The sequence below is a fragment of the Balaenoptera musculus genome, chromosome 3 (assembly GCF_009873245.2).
Source record: "Balaenoptera musculus isolate JJ_BM4_2016_0621 chromosome 3, mBalMus1.pri.v3, whole genome shotgun sequence".
Taxonomy (NCBI): Eukaryota; Metazoa; Chordata; class Mammalia; order Artiodactyla; family Balaenopteridae; genus Balaenoptera; species Balaenoptera musculus.
The window spans coordinates 39118543-39143757 of NC_045787.1; the positions used below are offsets into that span (position 1 = coordinate 39118543).

The 25215-nt window shown below is 38.3% G+C and overlaps 1 protein-coding gene and 1 long non-coding RNA gene across 10 annotated transcripts in view; one reads left to right on the forward strand and one right to left on the reverse strand.

Moving 5' to 3' along the window:
* The window catches only part of LOC118891846, a 143919-nt gene that overhangs the window by 117536 nt on the left and 1168 nt on the right, over positions 1–25215 (reverse strand). The window contains exons 3-6 of one of the 9 annotated variants that reach the window (XR_005019189.1): positions 25023–25129; positions 24319–24366; positions 19459–19566; positions 19206–19244 (exon numbers count right to left, since the gene is read on the reverse strand). This is a non-coding gene — a long non-coding RNA (uncharacterized LOC118891846). The other 8 variants (XR_005019190.1, XR_005019194.1, XR_005019187.1 and 5 more) reach the window with 8 other exon arrangements.
* ITGA1 (integrin subunit alpha 1) overlaps positions 15196–25215 on the forward strand; it is a 162119-nt gene continuing 152099 nt past the window's right edge. Inside the window, exon 1 of the mRNA XM_036845626.1 lies at positions 15196–16254. Coding sequence (XP_036701521.1) covers positions 16194–16254 — 61 coding nt within the window. The 5' untranslated portion in view covers positions 15196–16193. The remainder of the gene's footprint in view (positions 16255–25215) is intronic.

Consider the following 25215-nt stretch of genomic DNA (forward strand, 5'->3'; position numbering starts at 1 on the left):
TCGTCTTCCTTTTTTTTTTTTTTTTTTTTTAGGTTATTAAATAATTTGTTTATTGTACTGCATTTACAAAGAAAACAGACAATGCAACCAGTAGAAAGAATAAAAATGTGTTTGGGGTTTTATTTTTTCACTGACAGCAAATAGAAATCCTTTAGTGAGATCCTGGCAATTTGACAATGTTATGATTGAGTTCAGGAAAGGTACATGGGGTGCTTGGAAGATCAAATTCTACAGCTGCCTCTTTCTACGGCTTTTAATTCATCTGGCTCCTTAAGTGATAGAGGAAAAGCCCTTATTTGGTGCGAAAACATTTCCAAAAAATTACAGGTTCTCTCTTATTAAAATTTCTCTTCATGTCAGTTGTTAAAACAGGGCCTTCTATTTGTGTGTGTGTTTGGTTAGTTCACCTTAATGTCATCACCAGAATTCCTGTAATTCCACAATTGTGATTTTACAGCATAGAAAAGAATTCAGTTCTAGTCTGGTATTGCTTTAGATGTATATATCGCTGAAAACCCAAAGTGGATTAGAATTGCTGAAGGATTTTCCCTGCCGTTGTTTGATACAATCTATTTTCTTTATTCTTGATAGGTGCATAGAACAGCCTCACTTAAAATTCTTTCTATAGGAACATGTCTGATTTCAGAACCATCCATCAAGGATCCGATGAATGGCTGGCCAGTTATTCAGGGTAATATGTTTACGAGTTAAATGGATTGCATAATTGTACCACTTTTTCCTTTGCCTTTGTTGGTAGATAAATGACAGAATCTAGATTCCAATCTCCTGAATAGGAAGCTGGCTACCTAACAGCCTCATCGGTGCTTTGCTAGTAGAGCCTCAAGTTGCACCTCCTTGGCTTTCTGTAAATCAGAGTCCCGTAGCCGCTTCTGGAGAATGCTGTAACCCCCAAGGCCCACTTGGTCCGTGCAGAACAAGCAGCTGTGACCCCAATCCTGCCCCTCTTTTGCTTTTCAATATGACCCGAGGAATATATGTAATGTCTAGGGCAAGTCTAGGAGAGGCCCATCCTAAAATAAGATTCACAAAGCCTTTTCTCATTAAAAAAAAAAAAAAAAAAAAGCCTCAAGTACATTTCAAACATCTCAAAATTTAAAACTTACATTATACAAAGAAATAGCAGCAGAGAATGGCTAACCTTAAACCAAACAAAAAGAGAAAAAAAATCCCTACAACTCTCAAAATAAACAACAATGAAAAAAGTGCCATCCCACCCCCTCCCCTTGGTTCTTGTATCCTGGGATTTCATTTAAGACCTGAAGCCTCTGAGAAAATGAGAAAGGCAAAGCCGTAGGGGGAAACTGCTTCAAGGCTGAATTCTGGACAAGGTAAAGAAAAAGCTGTAAATAAAAGTTGGGGACTGTTTGTAAAAGAACCGAGAACTCTAGGACAGTTTCTTCTCAGATGGGAAATCTCTGAAATCCAGTTATTGCCCCATAACTAAAGAATTCAGGATGACTCTAGAAAGGAAAACTGGATTTCCTTTTTTTTTAACTGTAAGAAAATCTTGAGATTCCCCTAGATATAGTCATTTCGAGTGTCTCTCTTTTATTTTGTCAACTTTGAATACCATTTAATTGCTTTATAAATAAGGGTTGAAAAAATTATTAAAATAAGCAACTGGAGTTAATTACAGACTACAGTTGCTTATTTGTTGGAATTTTATTTCCAGTATTTCTTCCTGTTTTCAATTTTAGGACATCTGACTTCATTAAGATAGTTATAAGCACAGATTCAATGACAAGGCTGAGAGCAAATGGAGAGCATTTCCCTTTAATGCCTGCTTTGCCTATGGTTTCATGTTGATATCTAGAGCATTTTCTCACTGAATATGCTCTATACCTTTTGTTTTCTACTTCATGCAAGTGCCTTAAAATTTTGTGATCAACAGAAATATTCTGGGTGAATTTTATATTGCCTACCACTTTGTTCCAATGAGTAGACACTGTTGAATCAGTGCCTCAACCAAATAGGAAACCAATAATTATCATTTAAACGAACAAACAGTATTTATTTTGAAGAAGTCTGGTGGTTTTTCTGTTTTGTAATCATTGCCAGTATAGTACTTCACGTTGTTCTCTAGAACTCTTACATGCATCAAGTTGAGTACTGAAAAAGAACATAATATTTTTCACTTGTTCTTGCATCTATATGTATAGCAGCCAAATTGCTACAGAATATTTTGGACTACAATTTATAATCAAGCTTTTCTCCTATAAAATCTCTACACATTACCAAAAAGCATAATAGACAGCAACTGTGAATCATTGATTATTCCTGATATGCCAGTGTAGATACCTGGCCTAATCAATTTTATCAAAAAGTAAAAAGAATCCATTTTTCATTAATCCTCCTACTGTGCACGTAGACTAGGCCTCTGGGTATCTCCTCACTCATTGTGGTTTATTAGCAGGGTATTATTTTTTAATAGCTTTATTGAGATAACATAGAATTAACCCTTTTAAAGCATACAATTCCAGTGGTTTCTAGTATATTCACAGAGTTGTGCAACCATCCTCACTATCTAATTTTAGAACATTTTTGTCAGCCTAAAAAAAGAATTCCCTTACTTATTAGCAGTCATTCCTGATTCTTTTCTCCCTCCAGCCCCTGGAAACCACTTTCTTTCTTTACGGATTTGTCTATTCTGGACATTTCATATAAATGGAATCACACAATATGTGGCGTTTTGTGTCTGGCTTCTTTCACTTAGCATGTTTTCAAGGTTCACCCATGCTGAAGCATTTATTAGTACTTTATTCCTTTTTATGGCTGAGCAATATCATAATATTTATCCACATTTTATTTATCCATTAATCAACGCATGGACGTTTGGGTTGTTACCACTGTTTGGTTATTCTGAATAATGTTACTATGAACATTTGTGTATAAGTTTTTGTGTGGATATATCTTTTCAATTCTCTTGGGTATTCTTAAACTGGCTGCACCACTTTGCAATCTATTGAGAGAGTTAATTTTTCCACATTCTTTTTTTTTTTTTTAATTTATTTATTTAGTTATTTATTTTTGGCGGTTTTGGGTCTTCGTTTCTGTGCGAGGGCTTTCTCTAGTTGCGGCGAGCAGGGGCCACTCTTCATCGCGGTGCGCCGGCCTCTCACTATCGCGGCCTCTCTTGTTGCGGAGGACAGGCTCCCGACGCGCAGGCTCAGTAGTTGTGGCTCACAGGCCCAGTTGCTCCGCGGCATGTGGGATCTTCCCAGACCAGGGCTCGAACCCGTGTCCCCTGCATTGGCAGGCAGACTCTCAACCACTGTGCCACCAGGGAAGCCCAATTTTTCCACATTCTTGCCAACACTTGTTATTGTCATAGCCATCTTAGTGGGTGTGAAGTACTATCTCACTGTGGTTTTGATTTGAATTTCCCAATAACTAATGATGCTTAGCATCTTTTCATGTGCTTATTGGTTATGTTTATCTCTTCTTTATACCAATGTGTATTTATAGCCTTTGTCCATTTTTAAATTGGGTTATTTGTGGGTTTTTTTAATTGTTGAGTTGTAAGAATTCTTTACGTATTCTGGGTACTAGACTCTTATCAGATTTATGATTTTCAAATATTTTCTCCCATCATGTAGGTTGTCTTTTTACATTCTTGATGGTGTCATTTGAAGCACTAAAGTTTTATGTTTTAATAAAGTCCAACTTATCTATTTTTTCTTTTATTACTTATGCTATTGGTGTTGTATGTAAGAAACCTTTGCCTAATTCAAGGTCATGAAGATTTGCTACTATATTTCTAAGAAGTGTTTTATAGTTTTAGCTCTTACATTTAGGTTTCTGACACATTTTGAGTTAATTTTTGTGTATGGTGTAAGGAAACTTCCTTCATTCCCCCATGACTGTCTCCTGTTTCGTTAAATAGATATTTTTATAATATACCATGGTAATTCCCTTGTTATTTCTCTTACATATTTTTTAGTTATTTTCTTCATGTTATACGGGGATTACAATCAACATCTTAACTTAAAACAATCTAGTTGGGATTAATTTCAATAGTATACAAAAACTTTGCTCCAATATAGCTCCATTTCCTCTCTTCTTTTGTACTACAATTGTTATACAAATTACATCTTATTAATTGTAAGCTCATCAACACAGTTTTTATAATTATTGTTCTACTTTTAAATATGATAAAAGAAATGAAACAAAATGCATTTGTATTCTCTTTCACAGTTACAAATGTAATTACCTTTACTGGTGTTCTTTATTTCTTCAGGTGAATTTGAGTTACTGTCTAGTGTCTTCATGTAAAATGAAGGACTCCTTTAGTGTTTCTTGTAGGGCAGGTCTGCTAGCAATAACTCATCTCAGTATTTCTGTATTAGGGAATATCTAAATTTCTCTATCTTTTTTGAAGGATAGTTTTGCTGGACATGGTTAATAGCCTTTTTCTTGCAGAAATTTGAAAATGTCATCCTACTCTATTCTGGCCTTCATGATTTCTGAAAAGAAGTAAGTAATCTTATTAAGAATCCCTTGTATATGATGAATACAGTAAGTCCCCTACATATGAACCTTCAAGTTGTGAACTTTCAAAGATGTAAACGTGCATTTGCATGTCCAATCACGTAAGTTAGTTCAGGTGTCTGGCATACATTGTCACATGAGTGCATCCTCTACAAGTGGTTGTGTACTTTACTGTACAGTACTGTATAGAGTACAGTAATACAGTATCTTTATTTCAAGCCCAGGATGTCCAGAAGCAAGCATAAAAGCTGTGGTGATGTAGTTGGTACTACTTAAGAAGCACCAGGCAATAATGATGGAAACAAAAGTGAAAATAATTGAGAGAGTGGAGCGAGGCAAAAAGATGGTAGACATCGCTCTTCCTTATAACAGGAATCGTGCAACCATTGGCACGACTCTAAAGAACAAGGACAAGATCATGGAACATGTGAAGCCTGCTATGCAGATGCTGTTGACAATAACATCAAAGAAGCGTGGAAAAGTGATGGAAGAGATGGAGGAACTTCTCAGTGTGTAGATGCAGGATCAGCATCAGCGTTGAGTCCCGCTCAGCTTAACGCTGATTCAAGAGAAAGCTAATAGCCTTTATGAAGATGTGAAGAAGAAGCACAGCAAAGAATCAGAGGACTCATCTTTTAATGCCAGCCATGGCTGGTTTCACCGGTTCAAGGCCAGAACCCTGAACCTTCACAATGAAAAAGTTAGTGGTGAGGCAGCGAGTGCAGATACACTATCAGCCTGGGAATTTCCTGAAACACTTTGAGAAATTATTGATGAAGGCGTGTATTTACCCAAGCAGTTTTTAATGTGGATGAGACAGGACTGTACTAGAAGAGGATGCCAGACTGAAGTTACATCAGTAAGGAGGAAGAGTTGATGTCAGGCTATAAAGCAGCAAAGGATAGGCTAACTCTGTTGTTTGGTGGCAATGCTTCCAGCGATATGAAGCTGAAGCCTCTCTTAGTTTATCATTCAGAGAACCCAAGAGCCCTTAAAAACACAGCCAAGGGCTCTCTTCCTGTTGTGTGGAAGATTAACCCCAAAGCCTGGGTTACATGGGCCATTTTCCAGGACTGGTTTTTCCACCACTTTATCCAGGAGATAGAGAAATATTGCTTGGAAAAGGACATCCCATTCAACATTCTTCTGCTGCTCGACAATGCTCTGGGCCACCCCCCATTCATGGATGACTTTCATCCCAACGTCAAAGCAGTGCATCTGCCACTGAATACTGTGTCGCTCATCCAACCTATATACCAGGGAGTTATAGGGACTTTCAAGAAATGTTATTTATGTCACACTTTTCGTCAGGCAGTAAAGGCGAGTGATGAATCAGGAACCTTGTGACAACTTTGAAAGGACTATTACACCTACAAGGACATAAAAAACATTGACTTTGCTTGGCGTGAGGTTACGGCCGTCACCATTAATGGGTTTGGAAGAACATTTGCCTGCAGTTTGTTCATGATTTTTGTGGATTTGAGAAGGTGGATGAGGAGTCCAAAGAGGTCTTCAGCAACTTAGTGACCCTCAGTGAGAAGCTGGAGCTAGATCTGCAAAAGGATGACTTCATTGAACTCCTTGCTGCACAACACAAGGAGCTTATTAATGAAGACCTGATGGAATTGGAAGCCCAGAGAAAGGACAAAGAGAGACAAGAGGAAGAAGAAGTAACTGAAGAATCAAAGAGATTCACAACACAGGAAATGGCAAGGGGATTTTCTTTATTTGAGGAGGCACTGCTAGTTTTTGAGGCACAGGACCTGAACGTAGAACAGTACACGAAGGTTACAGCAGTCATTCAGAATGCAATCCAATGCTACCGTGTCATCTATGACAAGAAAAAAAGAGCTACTACCCAGATATCACTGGATTGTTTTTTCAAGAGGGTAGATAGAATTGAATCCAGCAAGAAATCAGAATCTGGGCCATTAATGTCAGGTGTGAGTGAAATTGCAGCTTGCTCTCCATCTCCTATTGCTGATGATCCTTCAGCTCTGCCGTCTCCCACCTCCTCTCCCTCCTCCAGTCAGTAATTCTTCTTGTCTGTTCAGTTGATGCCAACCCCTGTATGTCAGCTGTTGTACCGTACTACTGTACTTTTCAAGGTACTGTACTGTAAGATTAAAAGTGTTTTCTTTATCTTTTGTGTTTATTATATATTATGTTTGTAAAGTATTATAAACCTATTACAGTACAGTACTATGTAGCCAATTGTGTTAGTTGGGTACCTTGACTAACTTTGTTAGACTTACGAACACACTCTCAGAATGGAACTCGTTCGTATTCTTACGAATTCGTATCCACTTACGAATGGAACTCGTAAGTCGTAGGGGACTTACTGTACTTTTATCTTACTGCTTTCTTTATTCTTTTTCTTTGGCATTGAACAGTTTGACTATGATGAATCAAGGTGTAGATCTCTTTGGATTTTTTCCTAGTTTGACTCATCAAGCTTTTTGAATATGAATATTAATATTTTTCACCAAATGTTGAAAGTTTTCAGGCATTATTTCTTCAAATATGCTCTCTGGCCTTTCTTCTTGCTCTCCTCCTTCTGGGACTTCCATCATGAGTATGTTGGCACACTTGATGGTGTCCCACAGGTCTCTGAGGCTCTATTTATTTTTCTTTATTTTATATTTGTTGTTATTGTTCTGTTCCTCAGACTGGATAATCTCTTTAAGTTCACTGATTCTTTCTTCCACCAGTTCAAATCTGCTATTGAGCCCTTTTACTGAATGTTTTATTTCAGCTATTATATTTTTCAATTTCATAATTCCTAATGTTTAATAATACCTATCCTTTATTGATCCTCTATATTTAATGAGACATCATTCTCATACTTTCATTTAATTCTTTAGACACGGTTTCTTTGATTCTTTGAATACATTTTATAGCTGATTTAAAGGTTTTTTTCTAGTAAGTCCAACATTTAGGATTCCTAAGGGATGGTTTCTATCATTGCTTTTTTCCTGTGTTTATGTGTCATTTTTGGTTGAAACTGGATATTTAAAATATTATAATATGGCGGTTCTGCAAACTACCTCACTTTCTAGGGTCTGTTGTTATTGTTGCTACTGCTGCTGTTGCTGCTACTGCTGCTGTGTGTATTTGCTGAGTGATTTTCCTAGACTAATTCTGTAAAGTCTTTGTTTTTTATGGCTACTGAAGTCTCTGGTTGGTTAGCTTAATAGTCACTTAATGATTAAATACAGATTTCTGTTTAATACCTTGAAACATCAAGTCTCCCAGCCTTTGCTGAAGGGCTCTCTCTGCATGTTAGGGTGCATCTTCAATGCTCCACTGGGCAGTTTACAATTCTGCCTTAGCCTTTACTTCCTGACTGCAGAGATTCAAGGTCAGCCCGAGGTGAGAGATTAGAGTCTTCTCAGGTGTTTCTGGAGCATACAAGTAGACCTGCACAAGCACATGTCCTATATTCTCAGAAATACGTAGAACTTTTTCAAAGTTCTCTATGAACATCTTATTCTCTAGTTTTTTCTTTTGCATTTTCATCAGCCTCTTGTTAGCCCTGACTGGTATTGCTGCTTTAAGCCACCATTGTGTGAAACAATGGCTAATGATTTTTTTTTTAACAAATGCGTTTGGAATAGGTTTACTTTCACAGAGCTAGCTCTGAATCAAGGCAAATAAAGACAAATCTTGAGAATGGAACTTTTCAGGAAATTGCCATTCAGGTCAAATAGTAATGATTCTCTTGGGTTAGGGATTTGGGGGAGGTCCAAACCTGTTCTGCCACATACAGTGGCTGCTAGACTGCCAATTTTCAGTTACTCTAGTTGTGAGGCCATTTGCTTTCAGGATACCACAGAGCTGGGAGGAAGGGGATGGAAATAGGGAAAATTAACATGCCGCAGAGTTTGCCAGTTTTCTAAGGTTGTTTTTCCTAATTAAAAAAAAAAAAATTGAAACTCTTTGTTTAATTCCAGAGTGCGGAACAAGTTGATTTTGACAATTTTTGCCCAAGTTCTCATGGCCTTTATGGAGGAGCAGAATTTTTGAGATACTTACTCTATAATTCCAGAAATACTTCTCCCTTCTTGTTTGTTTTAATATTGCACAAGCATGCCTATTACTATAGTTCACACAAAATGAGTTTTTCATTAAGACATTTTCATGGAATAAAAATACCATTTTTACTCAGAAGAGTTAACTTTGGTCACCACAAAGTAGAAAATTCTGATTCACTTTCTGTAACTTCTAGTGTTATAAAATACAACAATCTCAAAACTAAGTATTATGGAGATGATAAGGAAAATCTAAATATTGTTACTCTAGGTAGATTGAATTTATATCAAAAGATCTTATTCTATTTGTATTTGTATGTTTTTGGCAGGGTGGTTATTGTAAAAATGAGTTATAAGATCGTAAGAGATTAACATTCTTTGTAGTCATTCTAGGCCCTGTCCGCCACCTCAGGATCCACCAATTTCTCTGCATTCTTATATCCTTTACAACTCTTTTTTCATCCAAGGAGTTCAACAACTTTCTGTAGATCTTATGAAAGGAAAACTCATTCTTTTCGTCATATATTCTTCCTTTTTTTTTTTCTCAGCAAGCATTAAATTTAAAAAAATTTAAAAAGTCATTCCCAGGAAAAAATAAAAGAGAAGAAAACACTGAATTACTTCTCTGTATATTAGGGGTTTGAGAGAGAAATTTAGTCTCATAAAAATAGTTTCCTCGGGCTTCCCTGGTGGCGCAGTGGTTGAGAATCTGCCTGCCGATGCAGGGGACACGGGTTCGAGCCCTGGTCTGGGAAGATCCCACATGCCGCGGAGCAACTAGGCCCGTGAGCCACAAGTACTGAGCCTGCGCGTCTGGAGCCTGTGCTCCGCAACAAGAGAGGCCGAGACAGTGAGAGGCCCGCGCACCGCGATGAAGAGTGGCCCCCACTTGCCGCAACTAGAGAAAGCCTTCGCACAGAAACGAAGACCCAGCACAGCCATAAATAAATAAATAAATAAATAAATAAATAAAATTTAAAAAAAAAAAAATAGTTTCCTCATTTCAGTGACTATGGAATTCTTCCCTGCAATATACACATATAATTGTTTAATTAACCTTATCATTTCTTTTCTAGCCTTACTAATACACTTAATATTACAATTACTTGTCCTATTACTTTTTATGGCTCAGACACATTTAGCCATAAGTCCATAGTAGGTACTTTAAACTCTTCTCTTGTGCATTTGTAGCACACTTGGACCAAAATGAAAAAAAAATCAGGGCAGATCCTGGTATTTATGGCCTTAGTTTTGAATTTTCTAAGCCTTCTGGTTCCAACCTTGCTCCACAATGCTTCCGTCTTCATTGCCTACTCACACTTGGCTGTTCCTTCTTGCTTTACCCTGGCAACTTTAGTGGCTTTTAACTCAAAATCTCTGGCTCCATCCTCTTGGCTGCCCACAGTTTCCTTTCCTGGAGGGGGATCAACTAGTCATGGCTATCTTTCATGAAAAGCCCCACACCTCCTCTTTCAGGGCAGGGCCTTTAAAAGCAGTCCTCACCCCACAGAACAAAGACTTGGATGATTAGGAGTTCATGGCTGCCTTCATTCCATTGATCTACTTTGGGACCAAAAAGATTAAAATGGCCAATATTGGTAGTATATCTTTACTAATATTTAAATACCTATTATATGGTGTCCGACTGGAGTATTTAAAATTTCTTTTAGGCATCATGATAAGTGGCTTCATTTTCATCTTCTTCAAACTTTAAAAGAACCACCGAATATTATTCTTCTAGGCTATCCATGTTGTTTTGTCAGACAAATGTCCAGTCTTCCACCTTTATCCTAGTAGTGCACGTAATTGTATTTATTGATAATAAATAACAATAAATTTCCTTAAGGAAGGCACTGCATAAAAATTTAGGGGATAAAAGTTTCACAGTGTGCTTCATGGCTTTAATATATTTCATCTCCTCTAATATATTTCAAAATTAGATCAAATGAAGCCACTTCAGGAAACAAATAAGAGAAGAAAATAAAAATAGAGTAAAAAACATGTTTGAATATGTCACTCAGAACTATGAAAATATTCTATGCTTATAAGAATTCTAAATTCCTTGGCATCCTTCCAAGATTCTTGAACATTTGGTCACAACTTCACTTGCCTTTCCTAACTTCTATTCCATTCTATTCATCCATTTCATGCTGCCTGTGTCTAGAACGCCTGTTACCCTTCTTCCATCTATGAAACCTTTGCCCACTTCCTGCAAGGCTAAATTCCAGTGCCACCATCTCTTTGAAATTCTGTCTTTTTCTTCCTGTTGACTTTACCCTCTATTCTAGGGTTCATCAGATGCAATTAGAAATATCTTTCTATGCATATATTTAGGTAGCTTGTGAATTTTCTTGAGGGTAGGGCCACACAATTCAACATCTCTGAATCTGCAGGACCCAGAAGACTTCCTGCTGCACAGAAATAGTTCCATAAATGCTGGAATGAATGAATTACATGAGGGCAGATGTTTGCAGGCAATAAAAATGACTAACTGACTGTCTTGATATAGATTATAGTCTAGTAAAGCAGATGAAAAATAGCCACATAATTTGTAAAATAATTTATTTATTATTTCAGAGCCAAATAATAGACGCTCTTTCTCTTGATGTATTTATTTTTATACATACATATCTAGTGACCCAGTCCTACTATAAGAAATACCTATCTTCCCGGTTTGATTACTAACTAATCATTTACTTGCTATAATCCTGGGATATTAGAGTCCATCTATGATTTAACTTTTTAGAAATTGGCTAAAGGAAAATATTTAAATCAAGTTGCTCAAATAATTCTAGAATTGCCTAATATCTTAAAATATAATTAACTCACATTTCAAATTAAGGGATCCAGCAACACAGCTAAAATGTTACTGCTCCTGAGTACTGGTTATTCTAAGTCAGAGAGTGCCACAAAGTGAATATTCTTGCCAGGGCACCACCCTGGCGCTCCCTCCCGCACTGTAGTCTTACTGTCTCACTCATGTTGAAGTCTGCCAAGAAGTTTTAGAGAAGTTTACTACAGTGTTAAGATCTGTCCCTCACCAGGATTCTGAAGTCAGACTTTTTTCATAAGTACCCATTGCCCAAACGTCTTTGGACCAGGTTTCTGGCACAGACTTGTCCAGGAAATAGAGCGGGAGGAAGACCTATTTTATATTTTAAGTGAAAAAACATTCACACAAGAACATTACACAATAACAACAAAAAAGATTGGTTGGTGATGAAGTTCAAGCCCCACATCATTGTCGTCATACATACGACTTTATTTTGGCCAGAGAAGAAGCAATCATGGGTTCTTAAGTTGAAGTAGCAACAACTAATGTGGTAATTTCACAAGACTGCTTAATTTAACAGGCTTAAAATGAAACACATCAATGTTAGAATTGAGAACAAAACTGCTTATTTTCTGTTCCTACCTACAAGTGAAAGAAATTAATGGACAGCAGATTTTCAGTAGAAAAACAACTGTTCTACCCATTTTTGCCTCTGCAGAACATAGCCCTGGAGTCCGATACATAGCAGGAACTCAAAAATTATTGAACTAGATTGAGCTGCCCATATGGGTTAGCACCGTGAGTTAGTATCATTGTCTTGGAGTGCATTACCCTGAATACATACATAGTAAATTTTAAAATCTGAATCATCATGAAATCTTTGTAAAAACAGAAGCAGCTCTAGACAATACCACCTACCCCAGAATCCTCAGAGTCAGAGGGAGAATGAAAGCACACTTTGAGGATACCTTAAAATGTATTTGAGACCTCACATTTAACTTTTCAAAACACATCATTTTGTATTTTTCTTATAAAAATATGTTATTTTAACATACAATAGTTTAAAAATTATTTATTATTGAGTAAAAGTGACACCACCCTCCTACCCAGATGGGGATATCTTATTTATGCTGTGGCCTTGAGAATCCATGATTGTACTACCAAAGAACCCTGGCTTACACCAGAAGCAGAACTCTAGACTCTCTTTTATTCCCAACCCCTTAATGAAATTTTTCTTCTCTTGTTAAAAAAATAATAAGAATAATCTTTTGACAGCCAGCTAATTTGAAAAGCAAATCCTTGCTAATGTCATAAGAGGTTCTGATGTCTTAACGTATACCCATTTTATAGGGGTATCTTCAAGATAATTTCCTAATCCAAAGTAAATATTCTAAAGGTGAGGATTCTAGAAACAATAATAGGAATTGATGGAAATGTTTTTAGCCAACCACTAAAGTTCCCTTTCTGATGCCCATCCAGTTACATCACTTCCTATAGAGCCCACCACACAGAGGCCCCACCCTATGTTTCCACTGTCAATCTAATACTAATTCTCCTACTACTGGGAAGAATGATTCATTTCTACTAAGCATTTACTGTATTTTAATCTAGGCACTGTGCTAAATGCTTTGTAGGCTTCTCTCATTTAATCTTCACAACAATCTTCAGAGAAAGGCAATATTTTCATCCTCATTTTCCTTCTGAGAAAACTGAGGCTTAGAGACACTAGATAATTCTTCCCGAATCACACAGCTACCACATGGTGGTTCCAGGACTTGAATCCATGCAGTCTAACTCCAGAACCTACCATAATCTTTCTCATTATATTAGATTAGCTCCAAGGAGAATACTTTGGAATGAAGTATCTGTTTCTCTTTTTGAGATTATTGGTCAGTAACCCCAATTACTTTTGCCTCATTTCATAGACTCTACTTTCCAAATTCTTTATCAGTTCAGCCTCTAACCTCTCTGTACTTTTTTCACCCATATTTCCAAACTCTAAAAGAGATCTGATCAGATTAGGTCTCACTTAAAATAGAAAAGCATACAGTATAAAGTCTAGAGCTTAGCATTAGCCATCAAGTGACCTCATTTAATTACTAGTTTGTGACCACAGCTTTTATCTTCTCTAAGTCTCAGTTCACGCAATGGCATGTCTTTCTGTTAGTCAGGATAAAACTGGTTAAGAAAATAGGTTTCCTGACACTGATTTGTGTTTAGATTTATTGAAATTCAGAAAATGAACACTTATTCTAAATTTACTTCTCCAGCAATACTTTCCTACATCTGCATTGATTTGACATGAAGAAGATCAATAAATATAGCCATAAGATTCATAACACATATGAAAATTAACTTCAACCATAGCACTGGTTATCACCATTAGTTTGTAAATCTTAGAGGAGATTTTAAAAATATTTACATTCAAAGTATTTATTAACCCTCCCAAAGAAAGGTAAAGTTCCCAGTAACTACAGCCTTGATTATAAGTATGTTTTAATCCTACTTTATTTCAATAAGGTATAATTTTACAATTTCTCTTTTCATTTTTTATAATTCAATATATTGCAATTTTCTATAATTCCATATACATACATGCATGTGTATATATGTGTACATATATGTATATGCACACATAGACACACACACATACACACATATATATATACTATTATCTGTTTTTGAAAACTCTGAGCAATTTGGAGATATATTTTTAGGAAAATATTATGATTTTTTAATGTCTAAGCATAAGTCAATTAATCAGAATTTACTGATTATTGTGCAAAGCCCTTTGGGTCATACTGAGAAGCATAAGACATAAGTGAAACTACAGACAGAGAGGTGGGATATACACCGGAAAGGCATTCTGTGGCAGAGCTTTCCCAGAAAGGGGAGCAGCAGGAAGCAGGTTGATGATATCAAGTTAATGAAGATGGGAGAGACTGGAAAGCCAAACTGGGGTAGTGAGAGCACTGAATGCAGGCAAAGGAGCCCAAGTAAAGCCAAGTGGGACTGAACAGTGGCCCAACACAAGGCAATTTTTCTAGAGACTTATTTCTGCAATTTTGAAGATAGGACTAAGAAATGAAAATATGAGAGCTGGAAACAGGGGGAAACAGGGTTTTTAATATACTTACTAAGTAGTGAATCACTTCAAATTCATAAATTAGAACAACAATTCTTTGGCGGATAGGTCCTTTTCTGAGATTTGATGGCCTTCAACCTTTCACCTCTGCCCACCCTACTTCTGATCTTCATTAAACTTTTAAAATTTTGTCTTCTCCAACTTTTAGTCCCTGCAATCTTCTACTTGGCAATCTATTCAATCATCCTTGTGGTTTTTCTCTCTGCCCTTCCCTTGGATTCTCTGTACTGTGTCACCTGTACTGTGTTCCAGGCAATGAGTCCTCCTTTGGGTGGCACTCTTGTCCTGCCTAGCCCTAGACCTGCTAGACAGAAACTTTCAGTTAGTAATTAGTTGAATTGAACTGAATTGAATCGAATGGAGTTGCATAGAATTGAGTCCCTCCACCACCTGTAAACACAAATCCACTCATCCACTCCTTCCCCTTCTTTGAAATTCTCAAAACCACTAAAACACAGCTGATTTAAAAATAGCAAGTATTCGGTGAAGCTAACATGTAGATGTGGCTCTTGACTCAAAGGATGTACAACTCACCAGACAAGGGAAGCATTGCAAACTCCTAAGTGGCCTGGGTCTCCCAGGGAGGGGGGTCCAAGCCCCAGCGTTCTGACGGGCCAACTTACCTTCCCAATTCTCAGTTCCCTAGAGTAGTGGGAGCGAGGAAGGAGGGAGTAACATGCAACCGACTTAACGCACTCTTACTTATAAAAGTCTGTAGCAACAAGAAATAAAACAGTGCCCTAAATTCTTTATTAGATTCAACTTTCAGTGTACAAACATCCTAATTCAGATTAAAACAAAATTGCCCACACACATTCCATTTCTAACGAGACTGTTTTCCTCCCTTCCTTCCCCTCCCGCTTCCCTCTTGCATTTCTTTCTTTCGTGTTTTCCCCCAGTCTTGGTTCTCCTTTCCCCCAGCTTATCACAGTCTTCCCAAAGAAAAGCCTCCCTGTGACCACGAATCGCCATAAAGGAAGGAAACCCTCCATAAGTGAAAGCCAAGCCCTCAGCGGGGCGTGTCGGGGTGGACGCCCCCACCCACTTTTAGTGTGAGACGGCTGGACAGCGAAGTTCAAGTGTCTACAGGAGAGGCACGGGGGTTACCAGATCTGCTCTCCTGCATAGACGGACCGATCCTTTCTGCGCAATCGGACCCCAGGAAAGCAGCCTCCCCTTAAGGGCCTAGGAGCCCGGCACTTTGAAAGTGCCCTCCGTGCCCAGACCCGGGGAGAAGTGAGGGGTGCGAAGGCGGAGCCACTGGGCTGGAGCCACCCTCCCGAAGGTCCGGCCCTCGGCTGCGTCCCTACTACCTTAGGGAGTTGGCGCGGGGAGCGGAATCACCCTCTCAATGAAAGGCAGATGTCCCTTTAAGGTTTGCTTCGCAGCTCGTGGACTTTAGCCTAAACAAGGACCCGCGAAGCTGGCTTTATTTGTCCATGTCTCGGACAGAGCCTGGGAGGCTGCCAGTGGGATTTCAGAGCCCGAGAGTGCGAACGGCGGGGAGATGTGGCAATCCCTCTGGGATGCGAGAAGCGTGAAGCGAACTTAGAGGGGCTGGTCGAAAACACAGGAAATCGCTGTGCTGCTCCCAGGCGCCGGGGCCAACGGGGCTAGCGACTGAGACCCACGGCGGCGGGCGGAGTGGCCCAGAGCAACGCGGCTCCAGCGCGTGGTTTCGCCGAGTCCTTCCCCCCGATCCAGCGCGTCCCAGGGCGCTGCGGCCGCTCCAACTATGGCCCCCCGGCGCCGCGCCAGCCCAGGGGTCGCTGTCGCCTGCTGCTGGCTCCTCACCGGTGAGTGACCCTGCTTATCTCTGAGCCTCTCCTGCGCTCGAGACTCGAGACTAGGGGCTTGAAGTGGGGAGGGAGGCATGCAGAGCTTCGGCCCGGAGGGGAGAATGGAGCGCGGATCCACTTTCCGGAGCTCCAGGTAGTCTGGGCAGGTTGGAGTACAGAAAGCAGTTTCTGCGTTTGGGTTTTGTTATGAATTACTTTTGATGTCGTTTCAAAACCTTCCACCCCAATGTTAGGCGGGAGCGGAGCTGAAAACTTTACAAGGTGGAACTGACTTTTCAAATTAAAGTTGTTTTGACAACATACGTGGTATTTTAGGACTTTGCTGATAGCTTCTACCTTCCTTTTCTTTTCTTTTTTTTTTTTTTTTTTTTGAGGGCGGGCACCTGATTTATATGCAAAGTTCCTACCCTCAGGTTGCTCAAGAGTGGGTATTATTCATTTTTTTGCTGTCAAGTACTCAAGATATTTTCTGCTACAAAACGAGGAAAGGGAAGAATGCAAGGTAAAGTTGCCTCTTGTCTTGAAATGATGTTTCTGTGTTAACACCCAGGAGAAGGAACCTATTGAAATTGAGGAAGGAATAGTGAACATTTACTTTGTAAATATCACACGGCCGACTAAATTTTTAAATGCAAAATATAGTATTGTTACTTGTGCATAAATAGTTATCTTTCAGGAGAGACTTAAACACAGTGGAGATGCAAAGTTACGTTCAATTTAGAAAACAGGTTGAATCGTAGCATTTTCTAAGATTTTCCAAATGATTAACCCGTGGTCAGATCTTTTTTACCAGTTACTGACTGAGAGGGAAAAGTTGTAAGGGTGAAAGAAAGAGAAGGCAGATAGGGTGAAGCTTTGTGTGAAAAGGGCCAATAATCCAAACAGTGGCAACTTCTGAACCACTTTACAGTGAATGGTTGACCTTATCAGCCACTGTCACTACCCTTTACATGTGTTTGACCTATGACTCCTCTCCAGCTCAAATTTTTTGGAGGTTGTTTGCATTTTTTTCTTGTTGTTGTGCAAAATATGAATGGTTTACTAACTACTCAAGTTGTACTTTTTCATTTTACTAAATAAGCAGTCACTAATGCAGAAATGATCAAACGAGGTCTGCATATCCTCTAAAAAGACAAGACTGAAACTTGAAAAAACAGAAACAAATTATAATTTCTTATACATATATATATATATATATTTTAAATTCAACTACTTTATTTCCCCATGCCTAAAACAGCCACAAGTTGTATACTGTGGGTTTTCTGCAATTGTTGGGGGTAATAACCTTGCTAAATCCAAGAAGGAACTTAAAGGAAAATAATGCATACACGTTTCTAAATTACATTTAATTCTCTTTTGTGTGTGTATATATGTATTATATCTATATCTACACATATATATTATTCAATCATATTGAAATTTAGAGTTTAAAGTTATTATCTCAGAATCAACAGGTTCCTTATATGTGCTATATTTATGCCCATTTCACAACACAATAAGGATCTGAAATTTGACTTCTTCCTTTCCTTTGTTGGTTACCCTGTCAGTCATCATGTTGTCAGCTTCCTAACAAACTTCTCATCAATTCATGGAGTCCACAGCTAATCTGGGGTCTTATCACCACACCCACCCTTGCACAGTACTGCAGAACTCATCATCTTGTCTTCATTCTGAACTTAACCTCTAATTCATCTTCCTAATACATAATTTTCATCATTCCTTAGTCTTTAGTCAAAAACCTTTGGTGGTTCTTTGTTGTCTTTCAGATAAAATCCAAAATTCTCAACTGACCTTTCAGGGTCTGCCCTAATCCAGCACCCTCTGTCTCCTACTTTGCCTCTATCAGTTTCCTATTGCTGTTGTAACAAATTGCCACAGATTTACGGGCTTAAAACAAGACAAATTTACTATCTTACAGTTATGTGGGTCAGAAGCCTCACTAGGCTAAAATCAAGATGCAAGCAGGACTGCATTTCTTCTGGAGGCTCCAGGGGAGAATCCATTTCCATGCCTTTTCCAGATTCTAGAGGCAACCTGCATTCCTTGGCATGCAGTTCCACCTTTCATCTTCAAAGCCAGCAAAGTAGCATCTTCAAATCTTTTCCTGTGACTCTGCTTCATCATCACATCTCCTTCTCTGACTCTGACTTTATTTCCTTCCTCCTATTAAAATCCTAATTACTTTGGGCTCACCTGAATAATCCAGGATAATCTCCCCATATCAAGATTCTTAATATAATCATATCTGCCAAATCCCTTTTGCCATATAAGGTAATATATTTGCAGGTCCAGGGATTAGGAAATGAAGATATTTGAGAGACCACTGTTCTGCCTACCAAAACTTCTGAACATAAACTGCCCATGATAGCCAGTCCCATTTCCTTATTTCCCCCTAATCCTCATGCTCATCTTACTACTGCGCACGGAATCTTGTTTTCTGCATCTAGAAGAGCACTCCACCCTTCTTTCTTACCACCCCCTGCCATCTAAACAAACTCTCCCCAGTCTTCAAAGCTGGGTTTACATCCCAACAACCACCTACCCAATAAACCATCCCAGTAAACTTCCCATTATATTTAGAAATGCCTTGTATTAGCATTTCCCAACATTTAAAAATGATTCATCAAGAAAGATGCCCTTCTCTAAGTCCAAACAAAGTCTTTATTGTTATTTTTTTTAAGCTTTTTTTTAAAGATTTATTTTATTTATTTTTGGTTGTGTTTGGTCTTTGTTGCTGTGTACGGGCTTTCTCGAGTTGCGGCGAGCGGGAGCTACTCTTCGCTGCGGTGCACAGGCTTCTCATTGCGGTGGCTTCTCTTGTCGCGGAGCACGGGCTTTAGGTGTGTGGGCTTCAGTAGTTGTGGCTCGTGGGCTCAGTAGTTGTGGCTCACAGGCTCTAGAGCGCAGGCTCAGTAGTTGTGGTGCACGGGCTTAGTTGCTCCACAGCATGTGGGATCCTCCCGGACCAGGGCTCGAACCCATGTTCCCTGCATTGGCAGGTGGATTATTAACCACTGCGCCCCCAGGGAGGCCCTTTATTGTTATTTTATATATGTCAAAGTCCCAGCAAAAAAACTAGTGGCATATATAAAGGATTTAACTGAAGAAAATTAAATCAAGGGACTGCTGGCAGAAGCATATAAAGGAACTGACAAAAGATGGCTGGAGCACGTAGAATGAGCAATAGTAGAAAGAAAGTACCTGAAGCAACATGAGAAGAAAAGCCATTGCCGTTCCTAGGCCTGAGAAGGCAGCAGTGTCAGCTTGACTGTGAACTGTGGCTATGGGAGGGGGACCACTGGACAGGAGCTGTGGCCATAAGAAGAAGAATACAGCTAGTGCCAAAGTTGAAGCATAGCAGGGAGAAAGCAAGGGAAATGAATACCCCTGCTTTTCCTTCTACCCCCTAATGCCTTGCCCGGCCATCCCAATGGCCATGTCCAAATGGCAGAATTCAAACTCCCAGGGGACAAGGGTCAAGACAAACAATAACAGAGAAAAACTAGCACAACTTATTGCTGAAAGGCACATATTTTCTGAGAATGTATTAGATAAGAGGCCCTGTGCCAAGAACTTTGCACATATTACATTTTAATCTCAAAAAAGGGAAAATTCTGGAACTATTATCCATATTTTAGAGATGAACAAACCAAAATACTAAGAGCCTAATTTGACCAAAGTCTCCCAATTAATAAACCGCAAAGCTTGTACTCAATTCAGATCTCTCATGCTCTGAAATAATATACCAGGCTGTCTAAATGTAAGTCCATTTCTCTCTTGCTTAGCCCTCTAAATGTTAAATCCAAGCATAATTATCTAAAAGACTTTGATAAGGATCTAATTAGTGGTGAAGTGAGTCTGTTATTTCCATGACTTTTAGGTATATAGTGAAATTAGATGATGTCTCTCCCTACATTAATTGTAACTCAAATAAGACTACTATCTCTGGTTATTAAGAATACAAATGTAGAATTATCCCTAATTGAGTTATATATTTTTCCTCCCTAGAAACATTTTAGTTAGCCTGAAAGCAGGAGTCTTCTTTTGTGACATTTTTCACAGGCAAGATTTCCTATTCTAAAAGAAGTGAGCTAATGGCTGGATATGGAAGGAAGTCAGCCACTTACCCATAACAAAGAAATGACCTCCAATGACACACAATGGAAGACAGTGAAAATATTTAAGTCATTATGATGTCTGTAAAGGCAGCAATAAATTCATAGGACTTTTGTTTGTTTGTTTAATAAATAGGCAGTGACAGTAGCAATAAAATATATATGCCAAACTAGTTTGCCTATTTTTCTTCCCTGCTGTCATGATGCTATTTTGATGCATGAGCTCTTGGACCACAACTTATAACTGTGGATCTTACTTCCTTAGATGGATGTTCCTCTACCTGTGTTCCAGCACCTCAACCCAACAAGCTTCCCACTAGATGTAGAACTTGCTGAATTTTAATATGCCCCTTAAGTATTTTATAAAATAAAGGAGCTCATGTTTTAAATATATTCAGAAAACTAGGCATCAAAATGCTATTCTTTACCTACACTGCTCTTCTGTGGTATGAAATACAAAATAGTGTATCTGAATTCATGTTAGGAAATTGAGAGGAAAGATATTTGGAACTGTTGTCACAATGCTAAAGTCAGAATACGCTGCCTATTCAGAGTGGTCTGTGACTGGAGAATTGTATTCGCTCTCGAAGCAAGTACAGTAGAGTATCAACAGATGTAAATGAGCTGAATATATTCTCATCCTCATGATTATTGAGCTTCTTTCAGCTCCTCTATTGTGCCAGCTCCTCTGAAGTCTCCAGGCTTTTGCATAAGCAGTTACACTGCTACTGATCCTCAAGTCCCCATATGAATGTGATTTCCAAGAACCCACTGGAGTAGACTGGACCCCCTCCCCCAGAGACTTGTATGCCCTTAGCACTTTTGCTTCTATAATACACCACATATTAAAATTAAACATCTAATTGTCTGTTTTCCCAGCTCGCTGTATGCTCTGTGAGGATAGGGTCTTTGTTTATTATCTCTACCATCTTAGAATAATAGTCACTTGAAAATTTGTTATTGAACGAGTCACAAAAGACTAGACTACAGACAAACTCATAATAATACTTAAGGGGTCAGGTTGTCTCTTTTAATTATATCCCCACCTACCTATTTCCATCTACCCATATTTATATCTAACTGAATGGAAGACACCATCAATTGAATGATGCACCGTTATTTTATGTACTATTAAGAAAGAAAAGTACTGCCAATCCAATTATAATTGCTAAATGGTTAGATGCCTCCAAGTTTCAAGAGATGTTGAAATGTGGGAAAATATACATCTGAAAATTATAATAAATAACATGCAGTATACCTACATGCAATTTTCTATCACATTTCTTTGTACTTTTAAAACATGCATCATAAGATTTCAGACACACTCCTTCTAGGTACAAAGATGTGAACATTGTCCCCCTTCTCAGTTCTCTTCCAGAGCCAAATCTGTATCTAATTCAGGGGATAATTGCTCCTCTGGCACCAGCAACCTCACCAGATTCCAAGAGCAGAGCTTCCTCTGAATACTCTCCCTTTAAAAAGGAAGCTGCAGGAGGAGAAAGGTGACAATAAAGTAATAAAAAAATGTTTCAGGTCATAGGATCAATAACGCTAGTTTTGGCAAGCTCTAACATCTCTAATATTCTATCATATTGGTGGTTAGAGCTAGGGCCATGTATATTTGAAGGGACCTAATTTTGATCTAACGTCTTCTATAACTTAAAAGGAAGATGAAAAAGTCAACTAAATCTTAAAAGGAGATTACAGTATAAGTACTGGTTAGTATTAAGAATTCATTTTATGTGCAAAAGCATTAATATTGTTTTATCCAAATGTAGAGCTCTATAAACAAATTAAATGAGAAATCTGATTTGAAAAATCATTATAATTCAAATATTAAAAGGAGTGAAGACATATGCTGTTTTCTATGAACTATCTGAGATCTGCTGAAATAAATGTAAATTCTTAAATTTAAATAGGACACTCAAATCAATCACATTAGAACCTCAGATGATTAAGATGAATGGTCTGCATATTTTATTATAAATCCTATACTATTAATACAAATTACAATGTACTTTCAAAATTTTCTTATTAACTATATACTTTTAGTTTGCCAAGTACTACAGTTTGAAAATGCATGGGTATTGACCAGTTCCTAAAATTACATATTTTATTGCAATATTTTTAATAAAATGATCCTGTACTGTATAGAGATTCATACAAACAGGAACACCCACACACACACACACTTTTGTTGATAAAATTATTTATTTGGTAGGAGCTTTGTATTGTTCTGTGACGATTGCAAGTAAGTATTTTTAATCACAGGAACTTAGATAGTAAGTGAGTACAGCAAGTTCCTTATAAAAAAAAAAAAAAAAAACCTTTCCCTTTTCCCTTTCACCATTTTGCCTGAATTAGCTGAATAACCCTCCCTGTTGACCACTAACTTTGCCTGTGGAGGTCACATAGGCATCTTTGTACAATCTAAGGTTAGCACATTCTCTCTAAATAAACTATTGCTATTATCACTAGATATTTATAATCAGAGTGCTGGCTAAACCAAGTATAATAAAACTAACTGTCATTTCCAAACCAAGTATAATCTTCCAAACCAAGTATAATAAAACTAATTGTCATCATACATTATTTTTGAACATTTTAAGACCTTTTCCTCGTTAAAATGTGTTTAAAAATTAATCATTTTCTTATCTATGCATGGATTATCTCAAAAAACTGAAATAGGTTTACAGAAACTTACTTTAAGAGTAATCTTCTTTTTAAATTGTTAGTAACATTATAAAACAGAATGTGACTTCTTTATTTTAAGATATCAGTGATAGACAAATCAAAAACTCTGAATTAAAGGAGAAATAAAGCTTGTAAAGCCATGTCTTGGAAGCCTTGAATGCCAGGGAATTTGGATTTTAATTAATAGGGAATGAGAACCCCAAATAACTCAAAAGTGTAACAACTGATCTAGAAAGACTAAGTTATAACACAAAATCTAGGAGAAAAACACCTGATCATTCAACAACAAGCTCAAGTTACTAAAAAGAAAATTCTGTTACAGACGTTTCAGATTAAATAATAATTCTGTGAAAAGTTTTGTAGTATGTTCAATCACTGAAGCACATTTATATTTAAAAAGACAGCCCAAAGTAGTGTGCCTCATAATTAAAACAAACAAACAAACAAACAAAAGAACCACAGAATCAACAGTCTATGGCGGTCTCCCATAGATTTTCAACGTAGAAATATGTGTGTATTTTTCTAAAGTAGAATATTAGATCTTTCTCAAGAATTACAACGGTGACCTAGGCTGAGCAAAAGGAATATTACGTTTAAAAGAATATAAGGACTGTTTTAAAGTACTGAAAGAGCAAGGAAGGGACCTTCCTTTCAAATGCCCTAGGTTGGTTCCTAAGCTGTGAGTCTTTGTTTAACTGGCAAAGGTGAGAGTTAAGGGGAAATGCCAGTGGGTAATAGCACATAATCTTTGGGGTTGCAGAGATGATTTCAAGCATCCATAAATGTAGAATTGTGTCAGTGGAAAGAGAGAGTGTGGAATTAAGCAGGCCTGGATTTGAATGCTGGTTATGTGATCTTGAATACATTTCTTAACTTCTCTGTAATTCATTTTCTTCACCTATGTATGAGGATAACAAATATTTACCTTACAGGCAAGGCCTAGAAAAAGCATAGGAAAGTACCTGGTGAATATTCAGTAAGTGATAGCTCTTCCGTAAAAACCTAACATTTATCAAGGTCCCTGTGTGCCTATCACTGTGATTCTGTGGTTTTCGATCCTTGGCAGATTTTTCAAGAGGGGGATGATTATACTTAGGTGATCAAGGAGTATCTCAAAGCATCTCCTCCTTTCCCTCTCTCCCTCTCTCTCCCTCTCTCTCTCTGTCCCACACACACACACACACATTCACTCTACCAGTTAAGAATTCTTTTAAAAAGATACATGTCCTTTGGAGACACAAGCCATACTCACACTTCAGTGTGATCAGTTCCTTGCTCAGTGAAAAGCTGCTGGGTTCTCCTGGAAGTAGAAGAAGGCAGTCTGAGTTAGGAACTTTGGGAGGGCACTCAGTATGATAGGAAGGTGGGGAAGGAAGGAGGTACAGAAAGAGAAGGAGGGAGAAGAGAGGCCACAAAATATTGGTTCTAATTTGCACTAGAGCTTTGGAGGGGACCTATGTATCCCCTGGCAATCTCTGAGGAAGTTAATTGAGATTTGAGTATCAAGACTTGTGCCAACATCAGATTGCTCCCTTTCATCCCTGTCTCACCAGTTCAGGATGGTAAGCTTCCCTTTAAATGCCATACGCAATAAGATAGGAAGGCGAATGGGGAAGATTTGTGCCCTCTTCTCTCCAACCCATCTTAACTCTCAAAAAAACTTTGGTAGGCTTTTTCTATTCACTGGTCCTTTTAAGAGGCAACCCCCACTTCCCAAACTCCCCCGCCTCTCCTTCCCCACCCAAAATGTTAAGTGACGTAAGGTTTTTCTTACCAATGAATTCTGTAGCTATTCAATCAAGGTCGGTCATAGTAAACAGTCCTTCCCCACTTCCCCAATCCTCAGCTCTCAGCTCAGCTTTGACAGTGAAGATCCCGTCCTAAACTACTGAGACCCAATTCCCCCCCATAAACCTTTCACAGGCTACTGAGCTGCGGAAAGCTGAGTCTGCCAACCTTGGATTCTGGGATTCTCAGGACATCAGATCAAGCAACTGAGAGGTCCATCCAGGGGTAAATTCCACAGATGGTTTCTTCTTTCTCTGGGATCAATGTTCTAACATCTGGGTTAATCAGATCATGCAGAATTGGTTAATTAAGCGCGGAAAACAGCTGGGCACGTTACTCAAGGCCCAGACGCACCATGACC